Source organism: Mus caroli, chromosome 1 (assembly GCF_900094665.2).
Source record: "Mus caroli chromosome 1, CAROLI_EIJ_v1.1, whole genome shotgun sequence".
Classification (NCBI taxonomy): domain Eukaryota; kingdom Metazoa; phylum Chordata; class Mammalia; order Rodentia; family Muridae; genus Mus; species Mus caroli.
This window is the reverse complement of record NC_034570.1, coordinates 11,509,019-11,530,322: the sequence shown is the minus strand read 5'-3', so window position 1 is coordinate 11,530,322 and position 21,304 is coordinate 11,509,019. Positions and strand designations below refer to the sequence as shown.

Below are 21,304 nucleotides of genomic sequence, written 5' to 3'. Positions count from 1 at the left end.
TTTCTTATTTTGAAGTTGAAAATATCTTCACACTGTCACTAAATGTCCAATAGCTATTGTAATTTTAAGCTAGAATGTTTAGAAATTATGTGGTGGAATTCCCTTGCATCTAAGGAAATGGAAAAGAACTTTGGAGATCTTAGACAAAAGACATAGACATCTTGTCATGCTATTTCTAGCCTACTCTGTGAAACTGGATTTCACATGGGAACATAATCATTTTAAAAAAATGTTTGCTAGGCTGTAAACTGGACTAAGTGACTGTATGTGTTACCTTCAAGCAAACTATAGGTGCTCAGGAAAGTTTTGTTAAATATCAACAGAACAATCTAGAATTGTTTGCTGGTAAGAACTAACTTCTGATTTTATTCTTCACATATCTTCTAAGTATTTAAATTTTATACATGTATATTTTTATAAGTACAACATTTATAAAGGTATACACACGAAATAAGAATACCAATTACTTACATTTAAAAATCTTTCTTCTTTTATGTTTTTGTCTTTTGCTGGCTTTGAAATATATATATATATATATATATATATATATATATATATATATATATATATATATTACCTTTATAGAGTTACTGAGGAAGGTAATGCATGTTAATGATGGTGGTGAAGAAGGATTCATGGGCTTGTTCTTTACAAAGGCAAGTGGAGGACATGGCTGTTGAAACCATGGGAAGTATGCAGCCCAGCCCAGTGTTAACTACAGTATGGACAGCTGCTCACCAGAACTGCAAAGCCAAGGCCTTCCTCGTCTTAGCAGAAACTGGCCTTTAAACATTTCCATTTCTATTACATATCAGAGTTTCTTTTAGTTTCTTTTCTCTCCCTCTATTTCCCCACTCTGTTTTTTTCTCTCTCTTTCTTTAAAGACAGTGTCTCAGTGCGTATCTGCATGGGCTAGAACTTCATATATAGACTAGGCTGGCCTTGACCTCAAGATTAGCCTACCTCTGCCTCCTGCGTGTAGAGATTCCAGTGTATACCACTATGTCCAGCTGCTGCTGCTCTTCCTCTTCTTTTACCCCTCCTCTTCCTAGTCCTCCTCCTCCTCCTTCTCTTTTTTGGTTTTTACTATGTAGCTGAGATAATCTGAAATTCACTATGTAGTGACAGCTGTGTTTAGACTCAGGGTTCTCCTGTTTCAACCTCCCAAGTACTAGGGTAGAGCATGTGCCACCAAACCCATTTCTCTTTTTTTCCATCTATCTATCTATCTATCTATCTATCTATCTATCTATCTATCTATCTACTTATCTATTTTCTATTTGTCTGCTATTTATCTATTTGTTACTTTGAGGAAGACATTGCAGTGGCAAAATAACCAAATATACTTTCAAATCTCCATAGACCTAGTGATTAAATTTTTGAGCCAAACCAAGGGACTTTTGAATGTTGACTTTTAAATGTTAAGAATTTAGAGGGTTGAGTGAGGTATATATTCTTGTAACGTTGCCAAGAGACTGCAGGAAGAAAAGCACTAAAATGCTGTTTTAAAATTTATTCATAAATGTAAAATTTTTTAGTCCTTTCCTACTAGTATTAAATTTTGCTTTAGTTACTTGTGACAGATTATTATTAGCTATTTTGATAAGAAATATATCTAATTAAAATAATTTTTTTTTGTTTCGGTACTGGGGATTGACCCGGGGCTTAATGCAGACAAAATACTCTACCACTAAGGTTCATTACCAACCATAAAATATTATTTTTTAATTTACCAGATAACAAAGATAGTTTATGACCTCATGTAATCAGATCAACAATTTGCTTTTTCAAGCATGAAAAATAAACTTGATCAAACGTGATTATAAATTAGGCTTTATTCAGTTCAACTATTTCTTAAAAAAATAGGTCTTTGGAAAAGTGAGATAATTTATGTATGTTCTATGAGTCTCTGATGAGATCATTGGGCGATTTTTTTTCTGCCTGATAGGAGACCTTTTTCAGTAACCACAAGTATCTTCAGGTTCCCAGAAATGGTGCAGCCAGCAAGAGTGTCAGGAGGCTTCATGAGGCTAAGAGCTGAATCTGTCCTTGTCAGGGAAGAGAACTGAACCCTTGTGTGGTTGGCATGGAAGAGGGAGATATTCATCTAGAGTTGATCGAATGAGTAAACAGCAAAATAGTGATGACATTCAATAAATGATGCATTTTAGTCTGAATTGGATTTAGCTCTGTCTGATTTTGTTCAGGAAGATCAAGTGGCTTTCTATAGACTTCTGCCTCATGTATGTGCCACTTCACATCACAAATACTGGAGTCTTCTCTTGAGAGAAAGGCCATGTATGCTATTGACAGAATTCCCAACTGGCAGACATAAGTGCCTAACTTGGTTCTTAGCTCTTACTACCCCACAGATTTGCTACTTTAAAATAAAACATTCATATTAGCAATATGCTTTCTATTTACATGGTTTTAGCCATTGAACACCCTTTCCAGTGATACATTAGGATGCCATATTTAGAGCCAGATGGTGTGTGTGAGGTCAAGGTCGGCCACTCACCAGTGACCTGGGTGGAATAGAACAAAGAGCAGACTTCTCTGTCTTTACTGATAATTCTGAGCACTGTTGAGAAAGAACATACCTAAGCTAACCCCCCCTCGAATCTTTATAATTTCAAGATAAAATAAATTGTAAAATGTAAAATTTCCGTGGCTAGCATGGGAATAAGAATGTTAATAAGAGAATAATGGGAATGGACACTGGTCACTGACTCTCTCTTCCTATTAGATCTGGTCTCATCATGGTACTGCTTACTCATACATTGCTTCAAAGCAGTTGACGGTGTCAGAGTGAGGGCATTTCTAGTGAAATGTTTAGAGAACAATTAGGTCAATTTCAGGGATCCACTTGGTGTATGTGTGGACCTACTTAAGACAGATAGGTCCCTCATTTCTTCCTGTCTCCCTCGTTTTTGTCTTCTACAGTGTTGGAGATTAATCAGGGTGACATACATTCTAGGAAGGTCCTCTACCATTGAGCAGTATCCCAGGACTCAATGTATACCTGTTTCAGTGCTCTTATCTTTGAAATTAAAAACATCTTGGGCAATTTGCACTGGTTAAGAGACCCAGCAGAAACAGCTTGGCCATTCGAGGGATCATGTAATTTTGAAGCCATTGAAATAATCTTTCTCATTGGAATTTATCCCTGGTCACTCAGCTAGCTAATGGTGAAATGAACTCTTGGAAGTACAACCTTCCAATAGCCCCTTCAGGTAGTCCTACCTAAACTTGGGTGATGTTTTCCAAGGTATACAAAAGAGGTATTTGAAGTCATAAGACTGTCAGTTTTACTAGTTGATACATAATATAAAACAGCATTTTAAAATTCTGAAACATATATGTCATGGAGTAAGTTGCAGCATGGCCATGGACTTTTAATGTAGAACATAAAAGACTTCAAAAAGAACTCCGCTTGACAGATGTATCCAGGTCTTTCCAGACTTACATGTTCTCCTCTGAGTTTGACGCCATTTGCCAAAGTTTAGAAGGGACTCATAGGTGCATTCTGGGAAATACCTCCTTGTGAAACAGCACAGTTGAAGATTTCTTAGAGGAAAGTGTTCATTTGTTTCTCCTACCTGAAGACATTTGTCTCAGAGGAACTAGAAAGACTCAAAGTATGAAATTTCCAAGGACTTAAAAACAATTCTTTAAAATATAAAAATGAAATAAACAGCAATCTCTGAGAATGAAAGGGAGAGGTTTCAGAAAAATGCTTCCAGGGAAAACAGCAGAGCCTGGGTAAAGGGTCCCCATCATAAGCATTATGGAGCGGGGTGCTAAATAGAAGGCCTGACAGACATGGAACGTGAGACACTGGTCATATGGCAATAAGCCAAATGAATAAAAAAAAATAGATTCATTGATAAGAGACCTTAGAAAATAACTGCTTCATGAGGCTGTATGAAGAAAATGATCTTTGTAACTTATTTGCTATTCATTTAACAATAGATAGACCTGCTTGACTTTGTAAAACTATATATAGAAAATTCAAATACTCTAGATTTACAAAAACTGATCAACACTTAGTTTTTAGACACAAAAAGAAGTATGCATAATATAAATATCAATGCTTAATGAGTATAAACTCTTAAAGGTTTTGTTTTGGAACAAACATAAAAACCATTAAGAAATCCTAAGCACAATGGGACAAAAGAAATACTTTGAATTATTCTTAATATCAGGACTGCTTGAATTTTAACTAAAATCAAAATTCATTTCCTTATTTGAGATTTAATGACCAGATCCTGTTAAGAAATATTCAAGACTTATATTAGATTCTAAATATTTGGGCTATTTTTGTAAACATTTTTCCTTTAAAGAATAAAGAACAAAATTTAGATCCCCCCCCCCTTAAACAATACACTTTGTAGTTTGTGCTGTTAGTTTCCCATTTCCCTGAACTATATACACACATGCACGAAATGCATTTTGCTGCCGCAAAACCTGAGCATTGCCAGGAAACTAAGAAATCATTAATTTGAGATCTTAAGTAGGCTTAGAAATAATTTGGACTGTTTTCCTTTGGATGCAAGTGAGATCCCACGAGGTTGGAGACATCCTGGAGACTGCACAGCTGGCAGCTTCTCATCAGTAGCTGGAGCTTTGATTTCCACAAAGCAAGGTGAGTCTGGTGAGCAGGGTAACCCCCTGTGCTCAGTGCCTCTGGATTTGGTGTTCTCAGTAAGAAAATGCCTGGCATGACTTTTAGCAAGGAAAGTCCTCCTTGAGAGGTTCCAGGCTTGAAAACATGAGGAAGCTTGTAGGGTTGCTGCAGTTACTGAGTGTTCTGGCCATGCTTGGGAAGGACTTACGTCTACAAGGACATTCTTCTGCACCTTGTACTGTCATCCTAGGCCTCTACCCTAGTCGCCCAGACCTGGTCTCCTAGCACGGAAACTCATGCTGGGACCAGCTTTGTCTCTTATGGGGCTCTACTTTTATTTTCTTAAAAGTCGTTTTATAGAATCTCCATTTTTAGCAGCTCTTTATTTGTATGTTGGACAGCAGAGCAAACGATCCATGTTTGGAGTGCTGAAGCACACATTGTTTTAAAGGTGATTTCTGAATGTGGAGTACCAATTAAAAGTTTTATTTTATAATAGAACCTTCTGTACATTTTCAGCTTTATGTAAACTGAATTTCTGTAATAATCTATGACATGATATTTAGTTTATAGGTAAAAGCTCAAGCTTAAATTCCAAATACTTGATATCTGGTCATTAAATCTTACTAATTTCCATGATTTATAAGAACATCACAATTGCAACAACAAAGCAAAAGAAGAAAAGAAAAAATACCCTGTCAACTGTATCACAAATAAGTGAAAATACATATAAATATACCCTCCAAATTATATCCTAAAAATAAAAATACTGTATTCCTTTAAACAAACCTAAGAGCTTTATAATCCAAAGCAAGATACACAAAATGGGTTAAGAAGAGGTTACAATTTTGCAACAGGAAGTCTGGACAGCTCCTTCAGGCAGTAGCTGTGAAGGAGGTACCTGTGTCTCAGAAATGGCATGTCCACATGTTTGAGGCACATTTACATCCAGGCCTATTTACAAAGTTATGCAAAGTTTTGCAAGCTGAAAGCACCTTTCTCCCCGTAAGCATGAACACATGCAACAGCATTTCATCCTTTCATGTGCAAATTCTAAAGTTCACTGGGAGGTAAGAGTTAAAACTCCAAAACCTGCCTGCTATTGGAAATGAAAGGAGCAAAAATGTCAGACATGGCTGAGCACTGGTTCCTAAGAGAGCACTTTATTTGCTCGCTATTCAGGACTCGGTTTTATTTAAACAGTACTTAAACTATACTGTTCATGCCATGCAAAAATAATATTTTATGCACTGATATTAGGGGGAGGGGTTTCTCAAATTTTAGTTCACGGCATTATTAATCGCATTTTTAAGAAACAGTTTTTTTTTTTTCTTTTATTGCTTTTGTCACATGCTGGTCTCACGAGTGGGACAGTGACCTGTGTCTCCTGGGTTGGAATGAATTTCTGGGGCAAACAAGTGGTTCTCCATCTTGTAACCTTCTTGACTACTGTCCTTTTTGACTTCACCCACAGCCTGGTAAATGTCTTGCCTACAGTTGTCTGTGTTCTGGGGAGAGGAGGAACCCACACAGCCCTCTTCTCTTAAAGAGTCTCTGGCATCGCCAGGCTTATCTGCTAAGCAGTTGGGGCTGGGATCTGCTTGCTTGTCTGGTCTTGACCTTTGGAGGTCCAAGAAGTCTTCGTCTTCTCCAGTGTCTATTTCAGTGAAGCTCCTCCTTTCTCTAGAAGAGAAAGGAAACAGTTTTTGCTTGGGAAATCGTGGGGAGAAACCTTTGGATGGTCCCTGACAGTGTGCCGAATCATCAGCCTCCAGCAAGGGAGGCTGTCCCTGGGGGAGGGCTTCTTCTAGAAGGATGGTACTCATGTGCTGGGGAGTGGTGAGCGGAAAGTCAGCTGTGGTTACTGGCAGTGGCCTGGCTGTGCTGGGCGGGGTCTGTGGTGCACTGGCTCTGTTTTCCTGAAAGTTCACTTTGAGGGATCTGGACTTGAGGGGATTGCTCCCTTTCAGCGAGCTCTTAGGGCTGTCGCTGGCACTGTCAGGTTGCAAAGGACCATGGGAAGCCCCAGCATCGAGGTTCACAGTTATGTCAATTGGGGCATAATCCATTGCAGCCTCCCTGGCAGCAGGCCCCTTATCTCTGCTTAGTGTAAGGAATGGAGGTGCCCTGGCTCTTTGGTGCTCATCTGTTCCTGGGAGGTCCGTGGGGAACTTCATCTGCAAATGAGAGGCAGAGGGTGGTGGCAGGGGTGATCTCTCAGTCTCTGTGAAGTCCGTGGCACAGCTGGTGAAGCTGTCAATGCTGGAGGTGCTCTTCATGTCCACGATGACCTCGGTCTGTGCCACAGCCAGCTGCTCCTGTGGGCAGATCACCTCTTCCATTTCTATCTCCTCCTCATACACAGATGGCCTCTCAGGCTGTTCTTGGCAGTCTGGATTCGGGTGGGAATGAGGCTGTGTCTTGGTGATTTCATTGTACAGCATCTCCAGCTTCTGGGCACTCAGATGCTGTGGGCTGGAGGAAGAAGTATTGTTCAGATGTTCGTGGGAGTCTTTTTGGCTAACCTCCTGGTACTTATTCTCGTAAGATTTGTTGGAGCTTGTTTCTGACAGCGCCTTCCTGGCCCACTTCCACCGGCTTGGAGACAGGTGATTATCATCTACTGAGTCCTTGGTATTGGCTGACTCTCCAGCCTTCTCCACAGCCACGTCTATCAGTTCCATACTTCTAGCAAAGGCATCCTTTAAGTTCATAGAAACGATGCTGCCATTTCTTTTGGCTCTTTCAAGAGCCTCTCTCCTTTTAATAGCTTTCTCCTGGCGTTTTTGCTCCTTATAGAACTCAGAGAAATTGTTCACAATGATGGGTATAGGAAGGGCAATAACCAGGACTCCTGCAATGCAGCAGAGACCACCCACGATTTTTCCTAACAGTGTTTTTGGGTAAATGTCACCGTAGCCCACAGTGGTCATGGTGATGGTGGCCCACCAAAATGATGCAGGGATACTGGTGAATTTGGTAGCATCTTCATCTTTCTCAGCAAAAAACACCAAGCTGGAAAATATCATTATCCCCATGGCCAGAAATAATATTAATAAACCTAACTCATTGTAACTTCGCCTGAGTGTGAAGCCCAGAGACTGCAGGCCCGTTGAGTGTCTGGCGAGTTTCAGTATCCTGAGGATACGCATGATTCTGAAGATCTGGACCACTCGTCTAACATTCTGGAACTGCAGCACACTTTTGTTAGACTCGGTGAGGAAGATGGTTACATAGTATGGCAAGATGGCCAGAAGGTCAATGACATTCAGTGGGCCTTTAAAGAATTTCCATTTATTTGGTGAGGACAGGAATCGTAAAAGATACTCCATGGTAAACCAAGCAATGCACACAGCCTCTACGTGTGCCAACTTCCGGTTGTCACTGGGTTGCCCAAACTCGTCGTTTTCTTGCAGCTCTGGAAGTGTGTTGAGAGACAGAGCAATGGTGGAAAGAACGATGAACAGGATAGACACGATGGCCAGGATCTGGAAAGGAGAAGGAGGTCCATGTTAGCAAAGCTTCTTTGTTGCTCTGGCAACCACACATGCTTTGGTGGTTCTTTGAATGATAGAGAACACGCTTAGTTTTTCCAGAAAGGCTTTACAAAGTCTTTATAACCTAGAGTTCCCTAAGGATTACAAATACTTTATCACTTTATGAGCAATTTTGTTAAACAACCTCATGCACATTTAGATTTTGGTAATTTGGCAGAACCTGAGTTCTCCTTACTCACCACTGTCTGAAGTGTGGGCTACTGCCAATTGGATGAAGGCTCCATATGGTTGCCATACCTTTTTGGGGGTAATCATCTGTATCTCTTGGTAGCTCAATTTTCTTTTCAAAGTTACCCACTTTGTGTTGCTTGAGTGAATTATCTTACATGGTATATAAGATTGATAGAGAATCTCAAAGCTTTGTTTTTATAGCTGTGCACACCAATGCAGAACTCAAATATGAAGGAGTAGCCAGGCAGGATGCCTTGTAAGAGCAAACACTTCTCATTGGTCAGCATTGATTTGAGAAGCAATCAGGGATAGTTTTTGTCTGCTCAACATCACACGGGGGAAGAAGATCATGCACTAACTTCATTCAGGAAGACTTTTTCATGAAGACTTTGAAGAACAGAGATGTCAGTGAAGGACAGACAGACACCCCAGGCTGAGGGAAGGGTAACACAAGGAGAAAAATGAGGCCAGCATCATAAAGAAGCCAGAAGAGGATCTAGTGACTGAATTTTGGAGTCTGCTGCCCAAGCTCTGACATTGACTATTTTGTTTACTGTGAGACCTTGGCTAAATTATGTGACCTTTCTGTGTCTTTATATATATATATATATATATATATATTTATTAGGTATTCTCCTCATTTACACCTTTCTGTGTCTTGTTACAAATATGTTGAATGTGTGCAATGGTCATGACTACTTCATGGTTGTGGTAACAATTGCATAGATGCAGACATTGCTCAACAGATAAAAGATATTCAGATTGTTGATCCAGGACTTCAACGTAGTGACACAAAGGTCCAGAAAGGGTATTTGGCAAATCTGTAAATCCATACAAAATATAGGTAGTGTAAAGGGGCATTTCCCGATTCTAACTTAAGATTCTAGATTATGGGAAGGCATAGCAGGAAGATTAAAGTTAGAGAGCAATGTGGGGATGTATCCATGCTTAGAAAAATTGGTACATTTGGAGCACATAGCTCTAGGAGTAGGAAACACTCTGCTTGGTTTGGGTCAGCTGGCTTTCTCTGATATTTATCTATGTCCTTACGTGGAGGAACGTCCAGCAGGAAGTAGTAACTCCTAGAGCCAATGCCCTTTAACTTTGGCAGGCATCATTAGTAGCAGGTTTTGTATTTAGCTCTGAGAAAAGTAACCAATCAGTGATTGTTTTACATGGAGACCCAGCATCTAGTTAACATTTTCAAGCACAGTGATTTGTCTTGAGGCCATAGCTCAATGTTTATTAAACTGTAAAATAAAAATTCATTTGTACTAGGACTTTGGACTTCTCTTCTGCCTCTTGGTATGTATTCATGTGTGTGTGTGTGTGTGTGTGTCAGTAAAGGTACCTATGTGCTATGATAGTACCTTTTTATCTTTATGCTTTTTGTCTTTCCCCTAGAACCAGGTAATGTATTGTTGTTTCTTGAATGTACTTCAGAATTTCTTTTTATTAAAGTTCGGCCAGTTGGCCTGGAGATGTGACTCAGTGGTTAAGAACATGTCTGCTCTTGTTCAGGATCTGAGTTTGGCTCTCAACTCTCATGTCAGATGTTCCCACTGCCTCTACCTCCAGTTCCAGCTCCAGGGGATCTGACACACCCTTCTGGCTTTTGTGGGCATCCCCTCACACAGATACACACGTAAATAAAATAAATCCAGAGGGGATGGATGATGCCAAGAAAACACAACCGGGTCTATGCATGCATGTTCTCACAGAGAATGGAGCAGCACAACATCTGCATAGGTTCAAGCCAGGTGGGGCCCCAGCACTGAGACAGGGAAGAGGCATCAGTTCTCATCCCTAACTGTACTGGCTGGTTTTATGTGTCAACTTGACACAGGCTGGGGTTATCACAGAGAAAGGAGCTTCAGTTGGGAAAGTATCTCCATGAGATCCAGCTGTGGGATATTTTCTCAATTAGTGATCAAGGGGGAAAGGCTCCTTGTGGGTGGGACCATCTCTGGGCTGGCAGTCTTGGGTTCTATAAAAGAGCAGGCTGAGCAAGCCAGGGGAGGCAAGCCAATAAAGAACATCCCTCCATGACCTCTGCATCAGCTCCTGCTTTCTGACTTGCTTGAGTTCCAGTCCTGACTTCCTTTGGTGATGAACAGCAGTATGGAAGTGTAAGCTGAATAAACCCTTTCCTCCCCAACTTGCTTCTTGGTCATGATGTTTGTGCAGGAATAGAAACCCTGACTAAGACACTAACCAAGAAGCAATTTCCAGTTGACAGCCATTTACAAAGGAATAATCAGTCTCATGGGGGTAGGTACATAAGCCACACTTAAGGGCCTGCCCCATGCCCAGCAGTAGAACTGAGTAGACATGAACTCATTGGTTATTTGGGCAATTTCTTTTTGTCTCATATTGCTTTATTTGGCTTTAAAAAACCTCAATGACTTCTACTTAGATATTATACTATCCAATTTTCTGTTTTCATGTTTGTTTTTGCTTCTAGCAGTTTTTGCTTCTTTTTTTCTATTTTGTTTTCTAAAGAGAGAGAAAGTGTGGAGTTAGGTGGGTGGAGGTTGGTGAGAAGGATCTAGGAGGAGATGGGGAAGGGAAAACTGTGATCAAAATATTCTGTATAAAATTTCAAAATCAATTAATCTATCAATGAATCAAGTCTTCTTTTTAAAAGGTGGGTCGGTGAATCCCAGTAGGACCAGCTATCTTCATCTACTCTAAGAGCCTTACGGAGCCCCAAGTGGGAAAACCAGTAAGAATGCCTGTTTAGATGAGCCTGGGGATAAAGGATTGTTTACTGGAGACAAGTTAGACTGTTCACATTGAAGCTTTCCTTTATCAGTCAATGGTAGGGCAATTCCTACACTATTCTTTCTCTGAAGCCATTGGTCACCTCTTACCTGTTATCATGCTCTAGCACAAGAAACCAGGTCTGCCTGTGTAGTTTTTAGGGGGGTATACTCATTACCACACTGTGATTTTTCTTTTATGTACCAGAGGCTGGCCTTCAATTCACTCTGTAGCCTACACTGGCATGATTCTTCTGAACTTCCCACAGGCATTTGCTACCACACCCAGCTCTGGATATCTTAACATTGGAGTTTCTTCCATCACTCTTCTACAGAAACCTGTCCTCTAGATACCCACATTGAATAGCTTCCTAGGACAATTTCTATGATGATACTCTTATTTGTCAATTTTGAGGGAAAGAAGAAAATCAGAAATGCAACCCTATAGGTGGAACAACAATATGAACTAACCAGTACCCCCCGAAGCTCGTGTCTCTAGCTGCATATGTATCAGAAGATGGCCTAGTCGGCCATCAGTGGAAAGAGAGGCCCATTGGTCTTGCAAACTTTATATGCCTTAGTACAGGGGAACACCAGGGCCAAGAAGTGGGAGTGGGTGGGTAGGGGAGTGTGGGGGGGTATGGGGGACTTCTAGGATAGCATTGGAAATGTAAAGGAAGAAAATACCTAAAAAAAAAGAAATGCAAATGAATCCATCTTACTATTTTAAACCTCTTTATTAAAAGTATGGTATCAGGAAGCAGGCCCAGGATTGTACACATGCTCAGCATGTGCCGTACCACTGAGCCAGGTGTCTCTCTTTCAACCTTTGGACAAAGAATAATAGGTATTCAGTTTGCCTTGTGTTAAAGTTGGTTTATTTCTTTTTTTTTAAGATTTATTTATTTCATATATGTGAGCACACTGTTCCTGTGTTCAGACACATCAGAAGAGGGCATTAAATCCTCGTATAGATGGTTGTGAGCCACCATGTGGTTGCTGGGAATTGAACCCACGACCTCTGGAAGAGCTGTCAGGGCTCTTAACTGCTGAGCCATCTCTCCAGCCTGCTGTTTTATTTCTTAACCAAAAAATTCTAAACCCAGAAATGCTGTGTTATATTAATGCAGATTATAATCTAGATGTTTACAATCTGACAAAGATGACTTCATTTAACACATGAAGAGTTATCATACATATGAGATGGGACAGAGTACATCTTTGAAGAAAGGGAATTATTGTAGAAAATATAAACATTCAAGCTCCTAGTAGCATTACATGTACAGTAGGGAAACCAAAGGGACAGACATGCATTATTTTCTATTTCACATCGAAGTCAATTTGCTAGAAGCCATTTGATCTCCATTTGGAGGAATGGTTTATTTTAAATATCTTGTGAAGCTTGGTGTTTTCTCAGAAGAACAGCTTTTCAGACATACTCCATACATACCAAAGGTGATTTTTGTAGAACAATAAGTCAAATGTCTGTTTGTTATCTTATCAGAGAGACTTTCAATATGATAAATGTGAAATTTTGTCAGAGCTATTGGATAAACTTCTAAACATGGATATTTACAGTAAGTACAATGAACCTTGATGACATGTACATTGCTCTATTATTACAGCCATGCATCCGTTAGGACATGACTAACTCAGGCTTTTAATCTGTTGCCTTGAATTGACCTCCAGACCCAGCAGAGCCAAATTGTTTCTCTCAGCTTTAGCAAGTAGACTTAGGTTTACTAATGGCAAAGGAAGTGGCTCTCCCAAGCAACTATATGATGTTAGTCCATCTTCCTTGGAGATTTGAATTAGCTCATTGCCAAGATCCCTTTCTCACTGGCATTTAGTGGTTCCATGTTTACTTTAACATTTTTTCTTATTCTAGTCTAGTCATGACTATAAACTAAACCAAAGACAAGTCCTGAATGACCCTGACATTTGGCTGCATGGACAGAATTAAATTTTGTTGAATTAGATTTTTAATTAAATCTCAAAAGTGAGATGCCCCACCTGCTTCAGAGGATCTCTGACTGGATCACGAAGAAAGTCCTTTGTAAAACATTAAGTGTGAGAAGTGTAAGAAACACTGGAGAGCCTTCCACATTGGTTTTTATTTGAGGCAGGGGGCACATCTTCCAGGGTGACCTTGATCCTACCATGTAGGTGAGAAAGATCTTGAACTGTCATTCCTTCAGTCTAAGCTTCTCAGTCCTGAGTTTATGTTTATATGTTGCTGGGGTTGGGTGTCTTATGTATGAGAGTAAGAGGCCAAGTCCAACTGAGCAACATCTCCAGGACACATCTCATTTTAAATATGTATCTAGATTTTTTTTTTTTTTTTGTAGCCCAGGCTGGCCTCTGCTTCCCAATCATCTCACCTTTGTTTGCGGGTACTAGAATACAGGTGTGTGCCACCACAACCAGCTTCCTATCCGTATTTTCAATACTTTCAAGCATATTCTTTGACCTAAATAATGATTTGTTTCTGTTTCCTTCTAAGTAAACCACCTACATGGCCAGGACTAGGATTTGACAGAGGTTGCTTCAGGTGCTTCATGTCTTGAAATATGCCTAAAGCTTTATGCCTGTAATTTACGTGTACTCATCTGCTCTGTCTTCACTGCCTGTCTGGCTGTCACACAAATAGAAATCTCTGTGCTTCAGTGGTTTTGCCTCTTTGTTCCCCTAAGCCTGCCTCCCTTCCCATGAACACATGTCAAGAGGTGAGTGAAGTAGGCTAAATGTTCTAAACTGCTATATAGCTCTCTGGCTTTATTTCTCTTCCTAGTGGGGCATAATTGATGCTTGGATGAGCTGTGGAGAAGAATGACATAGACTTCTCAGGGAAGGGACAAGTTTTTAAACTGACAGGAAGGAAGAGGGATGTGGAAAGCATTCTTAGAAGCAGGAATAACTTTCGACTTCCAGAATAGAAATACAATGTGTTGGCTGTTCTGAGCCTATCAGCCAAATGCCAACCCACTTGTTGAAGGAAGAGGCAGGAATTTGGTAAGAATAGCATGATTTCAATGTCCCAGTGAAGGAAGAGTCACATTTTTTTTGTTTTTGTTTTTGTTTTTGTTTTTCAGTTCCAGCCTTTAGTGTTCTTTGAGCCACATGGTGCCCACCCTTCTAAGATTGAAGGCCACAGACTGCCTGACTGCCCCTTCTTTTTCTGACATTCCCTTGACTCTCCCAAAACAAAAGAGGCTCCATGCTTAAGTTCTCTCGGCCAATTCTTTCATACAGGCAAGACTGCTTATGCTCCAACACCACATGACTAAATGAAAAGGACACACATCACTATAAAGTTCAGTTGCTGGCAAAATTCACTCCCCTTGCCGTTTTGTGGTAGGCTTGAATGAGGGATTGTCTATGTGCACAACGTTTTCTGTACAGGGAGAAGTGGGGTGTGGAGAGCAACCCTGTTTAGATTTCTTTCTTTCTTTCTCTCTCTCTCTTTCTTCCTTCCTTTCTCTCTCTCTCTCTCTCTCTCTCTCTCTCTCTCTCTCTCTCTCTCTCTTTCTTCCTCTTATTAGATATTTTCAAGATTGCTTTTCAATTTCACATACAAACATACTTTTGGGGGGAGGGGGAGTTTGGATATCTTATGACTAAATTTGCTGTTCTGCTGGTGTCTTCTGAAATAAGCTTAGTTTCATTATCCATGATATATTTCCATATCTGAAAGGGTTAGGTTTTAGGAATCAAGTCATGGATGAAGGTTGATAAGTGGAATTTCCTATTATTCTTAAGATCTTTATAATCATGGGGGCAATAGTGAGTTGGAGGTGGCGCCAGTCTTATACCCAATCCATGAATCGGCAGAAACTGCTTCTCAGGGAAGTCTTAGGGAGCCTAAGAGTAGAAGTGGAGACTAGCCACGCGTGGTGGAATGCAGACATCTCCTCTTCTGCCAGCTCTTTATGAGCAAGAGTCATGGATCCTCTCTGTTGACTGCTTGGTCTCAATGAATATTTAATTAATTATATTTGCTTGTTTCTGTTGCTGTGCTGGAGACCAAACCCAGAGACTTGCATATATTCAACAAGACCTTGCTACTGAACTATCCCACAGTCTCCATGAAGGTTTAGACCCTGACCTTTGCTATGGGTATGGAAGGATGTGGGAAAAGATGCAAGAAGAGACCCATACAAACAATCCTTTCAATGGGGTTTCATCAAGTTCAATTGCTTAGAAATTGTACATTATAAAAATTGATCTGGAAGAAAAATGGAAAACACAAAGAAGCAAAGATTGAGGGCTCTAGTAAGTGGCTGGCAGTGATACATGGTATGACTGAGGGTAAAGAGCTTGAGTTTGAACCCTGGTTCTGACATCCTGTGTTCTCTCTCTGACCGTGGACATCGGAAGCAACTTTTCTGAGAGTCAGTAGCTTCACGTAGAGAGTGTGGAAAGTAAAATACTTGCTTTTGTTACCTATTTGTCTTGAGGACAAATAAAACAAAGTTCATGTTAGGTTTTTGTAAATTGTAAAGCAATAACATTATACATTATTATGCTTATCTGAGAAGTTCCCAAATCATACATCAATTTCTGTTGAGTCAAAAGAAGAATCCAGTTCTGTCCATATTCTGAAAGCCTAGACAACCCCCTCCAATATCCTACAAAGAGACCATGTTCAGGAGCATGGCATAGTTAGGAAAGCCAGAAAAACATCAGGTTCTCAGATGTTTGGTGCCAACGAATAGGAATTCCTCCCAAAGCTGTTCTTTTAATAACCGCAAGCCTTCCAACATGCTCCCTCTTCTCCCAGTCGCCTGGACAGCTCAGGCGTTGGGAACATTTAACATGGAGCGTTAGTTTCCTGTATTCATTGTAAACAAGAGGTTCATGAACACTTTCTGCACTGACTTGAATTGCAATTTTTCTTCTATAGCCTTTAAAAAAAGATTTATTTATTTATTTTATGTATATGAGTACAATTTTAGCTGTCTTCAGACATACCAGAAGAGGGCATCAGATCCCATTACAGATGGTTGTTAGCCACCATGTGGTTACTGGGAATTGAACTCAGAACCTCTGGAAGAACAGTCAGTGCTTTAATAATCTTATTTATTTTTTTAAAGATTTATTTCTTTATTTTATGTATAGGAGTACACTGTAGTTGTCTTCAGACACACCAGAAGAGGGCGTCAGATCCCATTACAGATGGTCTTGAGTCACCATGTGGTTGCTGGGTTTTGAACTTAGGACTTTTGGAAGAGCAGTCAGTGCTCTTAATCACTGAGCCATCTCTCCAGCCTTTTTTATAACCTTACTTATGATTGAAGAGCTGCCTTTTTTGAAGAGTGGCCAGACTTAGGCAATAAAAATACAGAATATTTTAGTTGTATTTCAACGGAATGTTTATCTGGGATGTACTGAAAATGTATTTGATGTTTATATGAAATGAAAATTTAAGAAAGTGTTCTGTATTTGATCAGGCATGCTGGCCTGGGAACAATCTCTGCTCCAGAATCTCTAACCAGATTTAAGTTTTAACTCGATGTATTGTTTCTCTGTGTTTGGTTTGTGCATGTGAGTGCAGCTGACTGAGGAGGCCAGGAGACAATCAGATGCCCTGGAGCTGGAGTGACCCACAGTCATGACACCCACCATCCATGGGCATGAGGGATCCACTGGGATCCTTTGCAAGTGCTGTATCCTCTCTCTAGCCCTCAAGTAGATCGGGCTGTTCCTGGGCATCTGGAATATTGAACAGGGCAACTTGAAGATGAACAGTGGCTGGGATGTAGTTGTTGTACTGATGGCTCTCTGTGACAGGCAACAGCAAACTCATACTGTGTGAAGTCTTGTTTCTGTCCTCAGTGGAATGCTCTCAAGTGTCTTTCACCATTCCCTCCTTTTAGCTTAGCTTCCTAGAGTGTTCCCTTACACCCATACAGCCTTATAGCCCTCTTGATCATTCAACAAGTTCACAGGAGACAATTTTGTTTCTCAAACAAGGTTTTAGGCTTATGGTAATTACTACTGATTTTCTGTGGAAGTTCTTACAGTGACTAACAGAACAGGCACTTTCTGAATATATTTTGGATAAAGGAATCAACCCCTACCCTTGATACTGCCCCCTTTTCCTCAAAAGAGCTGGAGAAAATGAGAATGGATCCTTGAAGAAATTAAGGATTTTTCTACCCAAGTATGATACCAACACCTGTTGTTCTCGAACTCACAAAGCCGACGCAGTAGGTCCATGCAGGTATGAAAGATTCAAGGCTTGGTATGAAAAAATATAAATAAATAATGAAAGAAAGCCAACTATTTTTCTAATTATGAGAGAACATGACAGTGGTTTTGCCATTTTGGCTGGCTTCTTCATAATCCAAAATAAACCTAATATCTTTAACTGGCATTAATCATTTTTCTTCTTAAATAGACATTCCTATTTTGAATGGTCCATGTTGAGCTAACAGAACAGCTTTACAAGTTCAACAACATAATATTTTCCTAGTTTTAAGATTTATACTTTTTATTAATCCTTATTTCTTTATTATTCCATGGAGATTGCCTTTCTTATTTTAAATCCTTAATTCTTTAGGAAGCCTGTTCTTGAATTGATATTGGCTTTGGTTGTCACCTTCATGGAAGGATATATTTGCTTAGAGAAAAGTGCTGTATTCATTCTATAACACATCTTCATTGAGTTTGCATGTAATTTAACCAGTGCACAGTAATAGTTGTATGTATAGGCCTGTAGGATTCATACTTGTGCAAAAGATGTTAAGCCACTGAGAATAATGAATGATACAGGTTATATATTAAACCACATTTGCATATATTCTTATTTTATTTTACTCTTAACAGTATTTTATTAACTCTTAATTTCATACACTATGTTTTAAGTATATTTACCCCAGCTCCTCCCACAATCAACCTTTCTAGCTTCCCTATCTTTAAACCCAATTTTGAGGTTTCCTCACCCCCTCTCCCCATCCACTCAAGTTTGCATTGCTCAACTAATCTTGGTAGTGGGCCTTTCCTGGCATAAGGTTGACTTAGCAGGGGTCAGACCACTAAAGAAAACAATTCTTCTCTCCTAGCACCTATACACATATTTTATATATCTACAAAACAATCACTATTTCATGTGGCTAACATGAAATATTAAAAATGGAAAATATTAAAAAATATGTAAAAGTGAAAAAAATTAAGAAGTCAGCACATTCTACTGAAGAAATACATATTTACAAGAATAACTTTTTTGGTTCATTTTTTATTAGATATTTTCTTCATTTACATTTCAAATGCTATCCCAAAAGTCCCCCCACCCCCGCCCTGTTCCCTAACCCACTCACTCCCGCTTCCTGGCCCTGGCATTCCCCTCTACTGGGGCATATGATCTTCAAAGACCAAGGGCCTCTCCTCCCATTGATGGCCGACTAAGCCATCCTCTGCTACATATGCAACTAGATACATAGTTCAGGGGGTGAGGTACTGGTTAGTTCATACTGTTGATCCTCCTATAGTGTTGCAGATCCCTTTAATTCCTTGGGTACTTTCTCTATCCCCTTCTTTAGAGGCCCTGGATGACTGTGAGCATCCACTTCTGTATTTGACAGGCACTGGCATAACCTCACAAGAGATAGCCACATCACGGTCTTGTCAGCAAAATCTTGCTGGCATATGCAATAGTGTCTGGGTTTGGTGGTTGTATATAGGATGGATCCCCAGGTCGGGCAGTTTCTGGATGGTCCTCTCTTCGGTCTCAGCTCTGAACTTTGTCTCTGTAACTCCTTCCATGGGTGTTTTGTTCCCCAGTTACAAGAATAACTTGTTAAAGTACCACGTGATTCTTTAGCATCTCAGATTCTTAAGGATTTAGGACAAAGTTAGACAATTCTCAGAAGCTTTCTTCACCATTTCTCATTGTTACCAGGTTTTCAGTTCTTTAAAAAGATAATCCATGGAACCTTGAAGAGTAAGCCAGTGTTTTGAACGTGTTTTATTTTCCAACAGGAAGATTAGGCATTTCTGCATGTTTACATTTCTACTCAGGTGTTTTAGATTTCTACTCTTGCTTTTAGTGTTGGAAAAGTATTGGAAAGGTTTAATTGAAGTGCAATTCTAATCACAAGTAATTTTAAGGGATGCCTTGAGGACACATAGGAAGAGAATTCCATTGAAAAAGGAAAGTAAATGCAAAGCAGGCTGAGAGGAGAGGACGATCAATGGCTTTGAGGCTCATTTTGGGACCGGAGGTATGACTCAGGAGGCATGGTGTGGAGATGAATTAATGGATGCTACGTACAAGAGTGTGTGTGTACTGAGCAACTCCAGTCAGGGTATTCCAGTGTGAATGTTCCCTCCCTCATTTGTGCAATGCATAACTCTGAAAGCCCCAAGGAATAGAAAGCTCTGCAGTGTATCTTTGCTGGTACTTCATGGAGGTCAGGCGAATTGTGAAGGGCATATGATGTAAGGAAATCAAGTGTGTTGAGCTTCTTTCTGCAGACAAGGTTCCCTGGCTCAGCAGCAGCAGATTAGCAATATGGTGTGTGAAATGCTGAGTTGTTGGACACGTGAATTCCCAGGCCCAGTTTCATTATTATGGAATAATACCGGGAGATGTCTAGCAGTCTGTTTTTGATTGTTTATTTTGACATCAGTGACTCTGATGCCTACCAGAGCTCAATGATGCTTCTATGAGGAGTAAATGCAACCAAAGACATCAAGCAAGGCAGTGAATTTTGTATTAGTAGTGTGGAGAGATTGGTGGCTGAAATACACGAGACAGGTTGGAGACACAAATGAAGCCAGGGGGCAGTTTCTACAGCATCCGGACGATGGACAGATTATAAGACCATTTCTCAAGAGGCATTTCACTCTTATTTGGTACAGGGTGGAGGAGTCCAGGGTCCTCTCTAGCTTCTCACTGATTTACTCATTCACTCTGATGAATGTTCATCATCTTACATCATTAGAAGGCAGTCATCCTTGGCCTTAACCATGACTTAACATCAAAAATGTTTCTTCATAGTAAGAAAATATTCTACTCAGAACTTTAGGTATTGCCAGTAAGAACATTTTCTGATAGAGTTAAACAGTTCACTGAGCATGAGAGTAAACTATGTGTTATTTACTAGAACTCCTTTCTTATGTAAAAGTGTTACCCTAAGTGTATACGCTCAAGTCACCAAGGGCAAAGGCTAGCTTCAGGACAGATTTGTGCTTCCTGTTCCCTGAAAGCATGCTCAATTGTTGAACGGCTGAGTACCCATCCCTACTTTGAGTTTCTGCAAGGAAGTGTTCTAATTTTCCAGAATTAAAGTGCCATTAAAATCTGGCTTTGTTCTTTGGATACCAACTCTTCCTTTCAGCTTTTCAGTCACCATTAGCAGAGAACCGCAAGGATTTATTTCCACCATTATCACCATAGCTCAAGACGGTGTCCCAGCAGCTTCAACAGCAAGAAACAAAACAAAACAAGAGCCGAAATGCAATCATTTTTCCTTTTAATAAATCTCTGTGGCAAACATCTTCTAAAAAGTACTTTTGCGGTCATCATCATTAAGACCACATTAAGGAATGCTGGCAAACAAGACAAGCAGGGGTTCATGGCAGAACTGAACAGTGCTGCCAAGGGAAACATTAGATGGGAACCAAACCCAGTTGGGCCTGAAGGAACCTTGCCTGATTCACTCTTCATCTATTAGGGAGGCTGCTGTATGATTTCTCAGCCCCAGAAGTAGCTGTATTTCATAGGTGTGTTTTCACATCTGATGCAAGGATGGTAGGTATTCTAAGCATGACAAACAAAGGCTTTTCATTGGGACCTACTTGGCTTGCCTCAGCAGCAGTGGAGACCCATAAGCAGAAGGACTCCAGTGCTTCTGTACTAAATACATCTCTGTTTTCCACTTAGTCTCAGAAAGTGCATGTTGGATAGAGGAATCACTTTATTACTGTCTTATGTGGACAACGTCTATGGTCACATAGATTCATTCTAAGCATAGGGAAACCCCTAGATTCTCTGATGAGAGCTACTGGAGGCCTGGCCATTTAAACCATATATATATATTTTTTTGTTTTGTTTTGTTTTGAGACAGGGTTTCTCTGTATAGCCCTGACTGTCCTGGAACTCACTTTGTAGACCAGGCTGGCCTCGAACTCAGAAATCCACCTGCTTCTGCCTCCTGTGTGCTGGGATTAAAGGCATGTGCCAC

The 21,304-nt window shown here is 40.2% G+C and overlaps 1 protein-coding gene across 1 annotated transcript in view; it reads right to left on the bottom strand.

Moving 5' to 3' along the window:
• Nucleotides 1–1,304: 1,304 nt before the first annotated feature.
• The window catches only part of Kcnb2 (potassium voltage-gated channel subfamily B member 2), a 411,594-nt gene continuing 391,594 nt past the window's right edge, over nucleotides 1,305–21,304 (bottom strand). Inside the window, exon 3 of the mRNA XM_021165716.2 lies at nucleotides 1,305–8,115. Coding sequence (XP_021021375.1) covers nucleotides 5,974–8,115 — 2,142 coding nt within the window. The 3' untranslated portion in view covers nucleotides 1,305–5,973. The remainder of the gene's footprint in view (nucleotides 8,116–21,304) is intronic.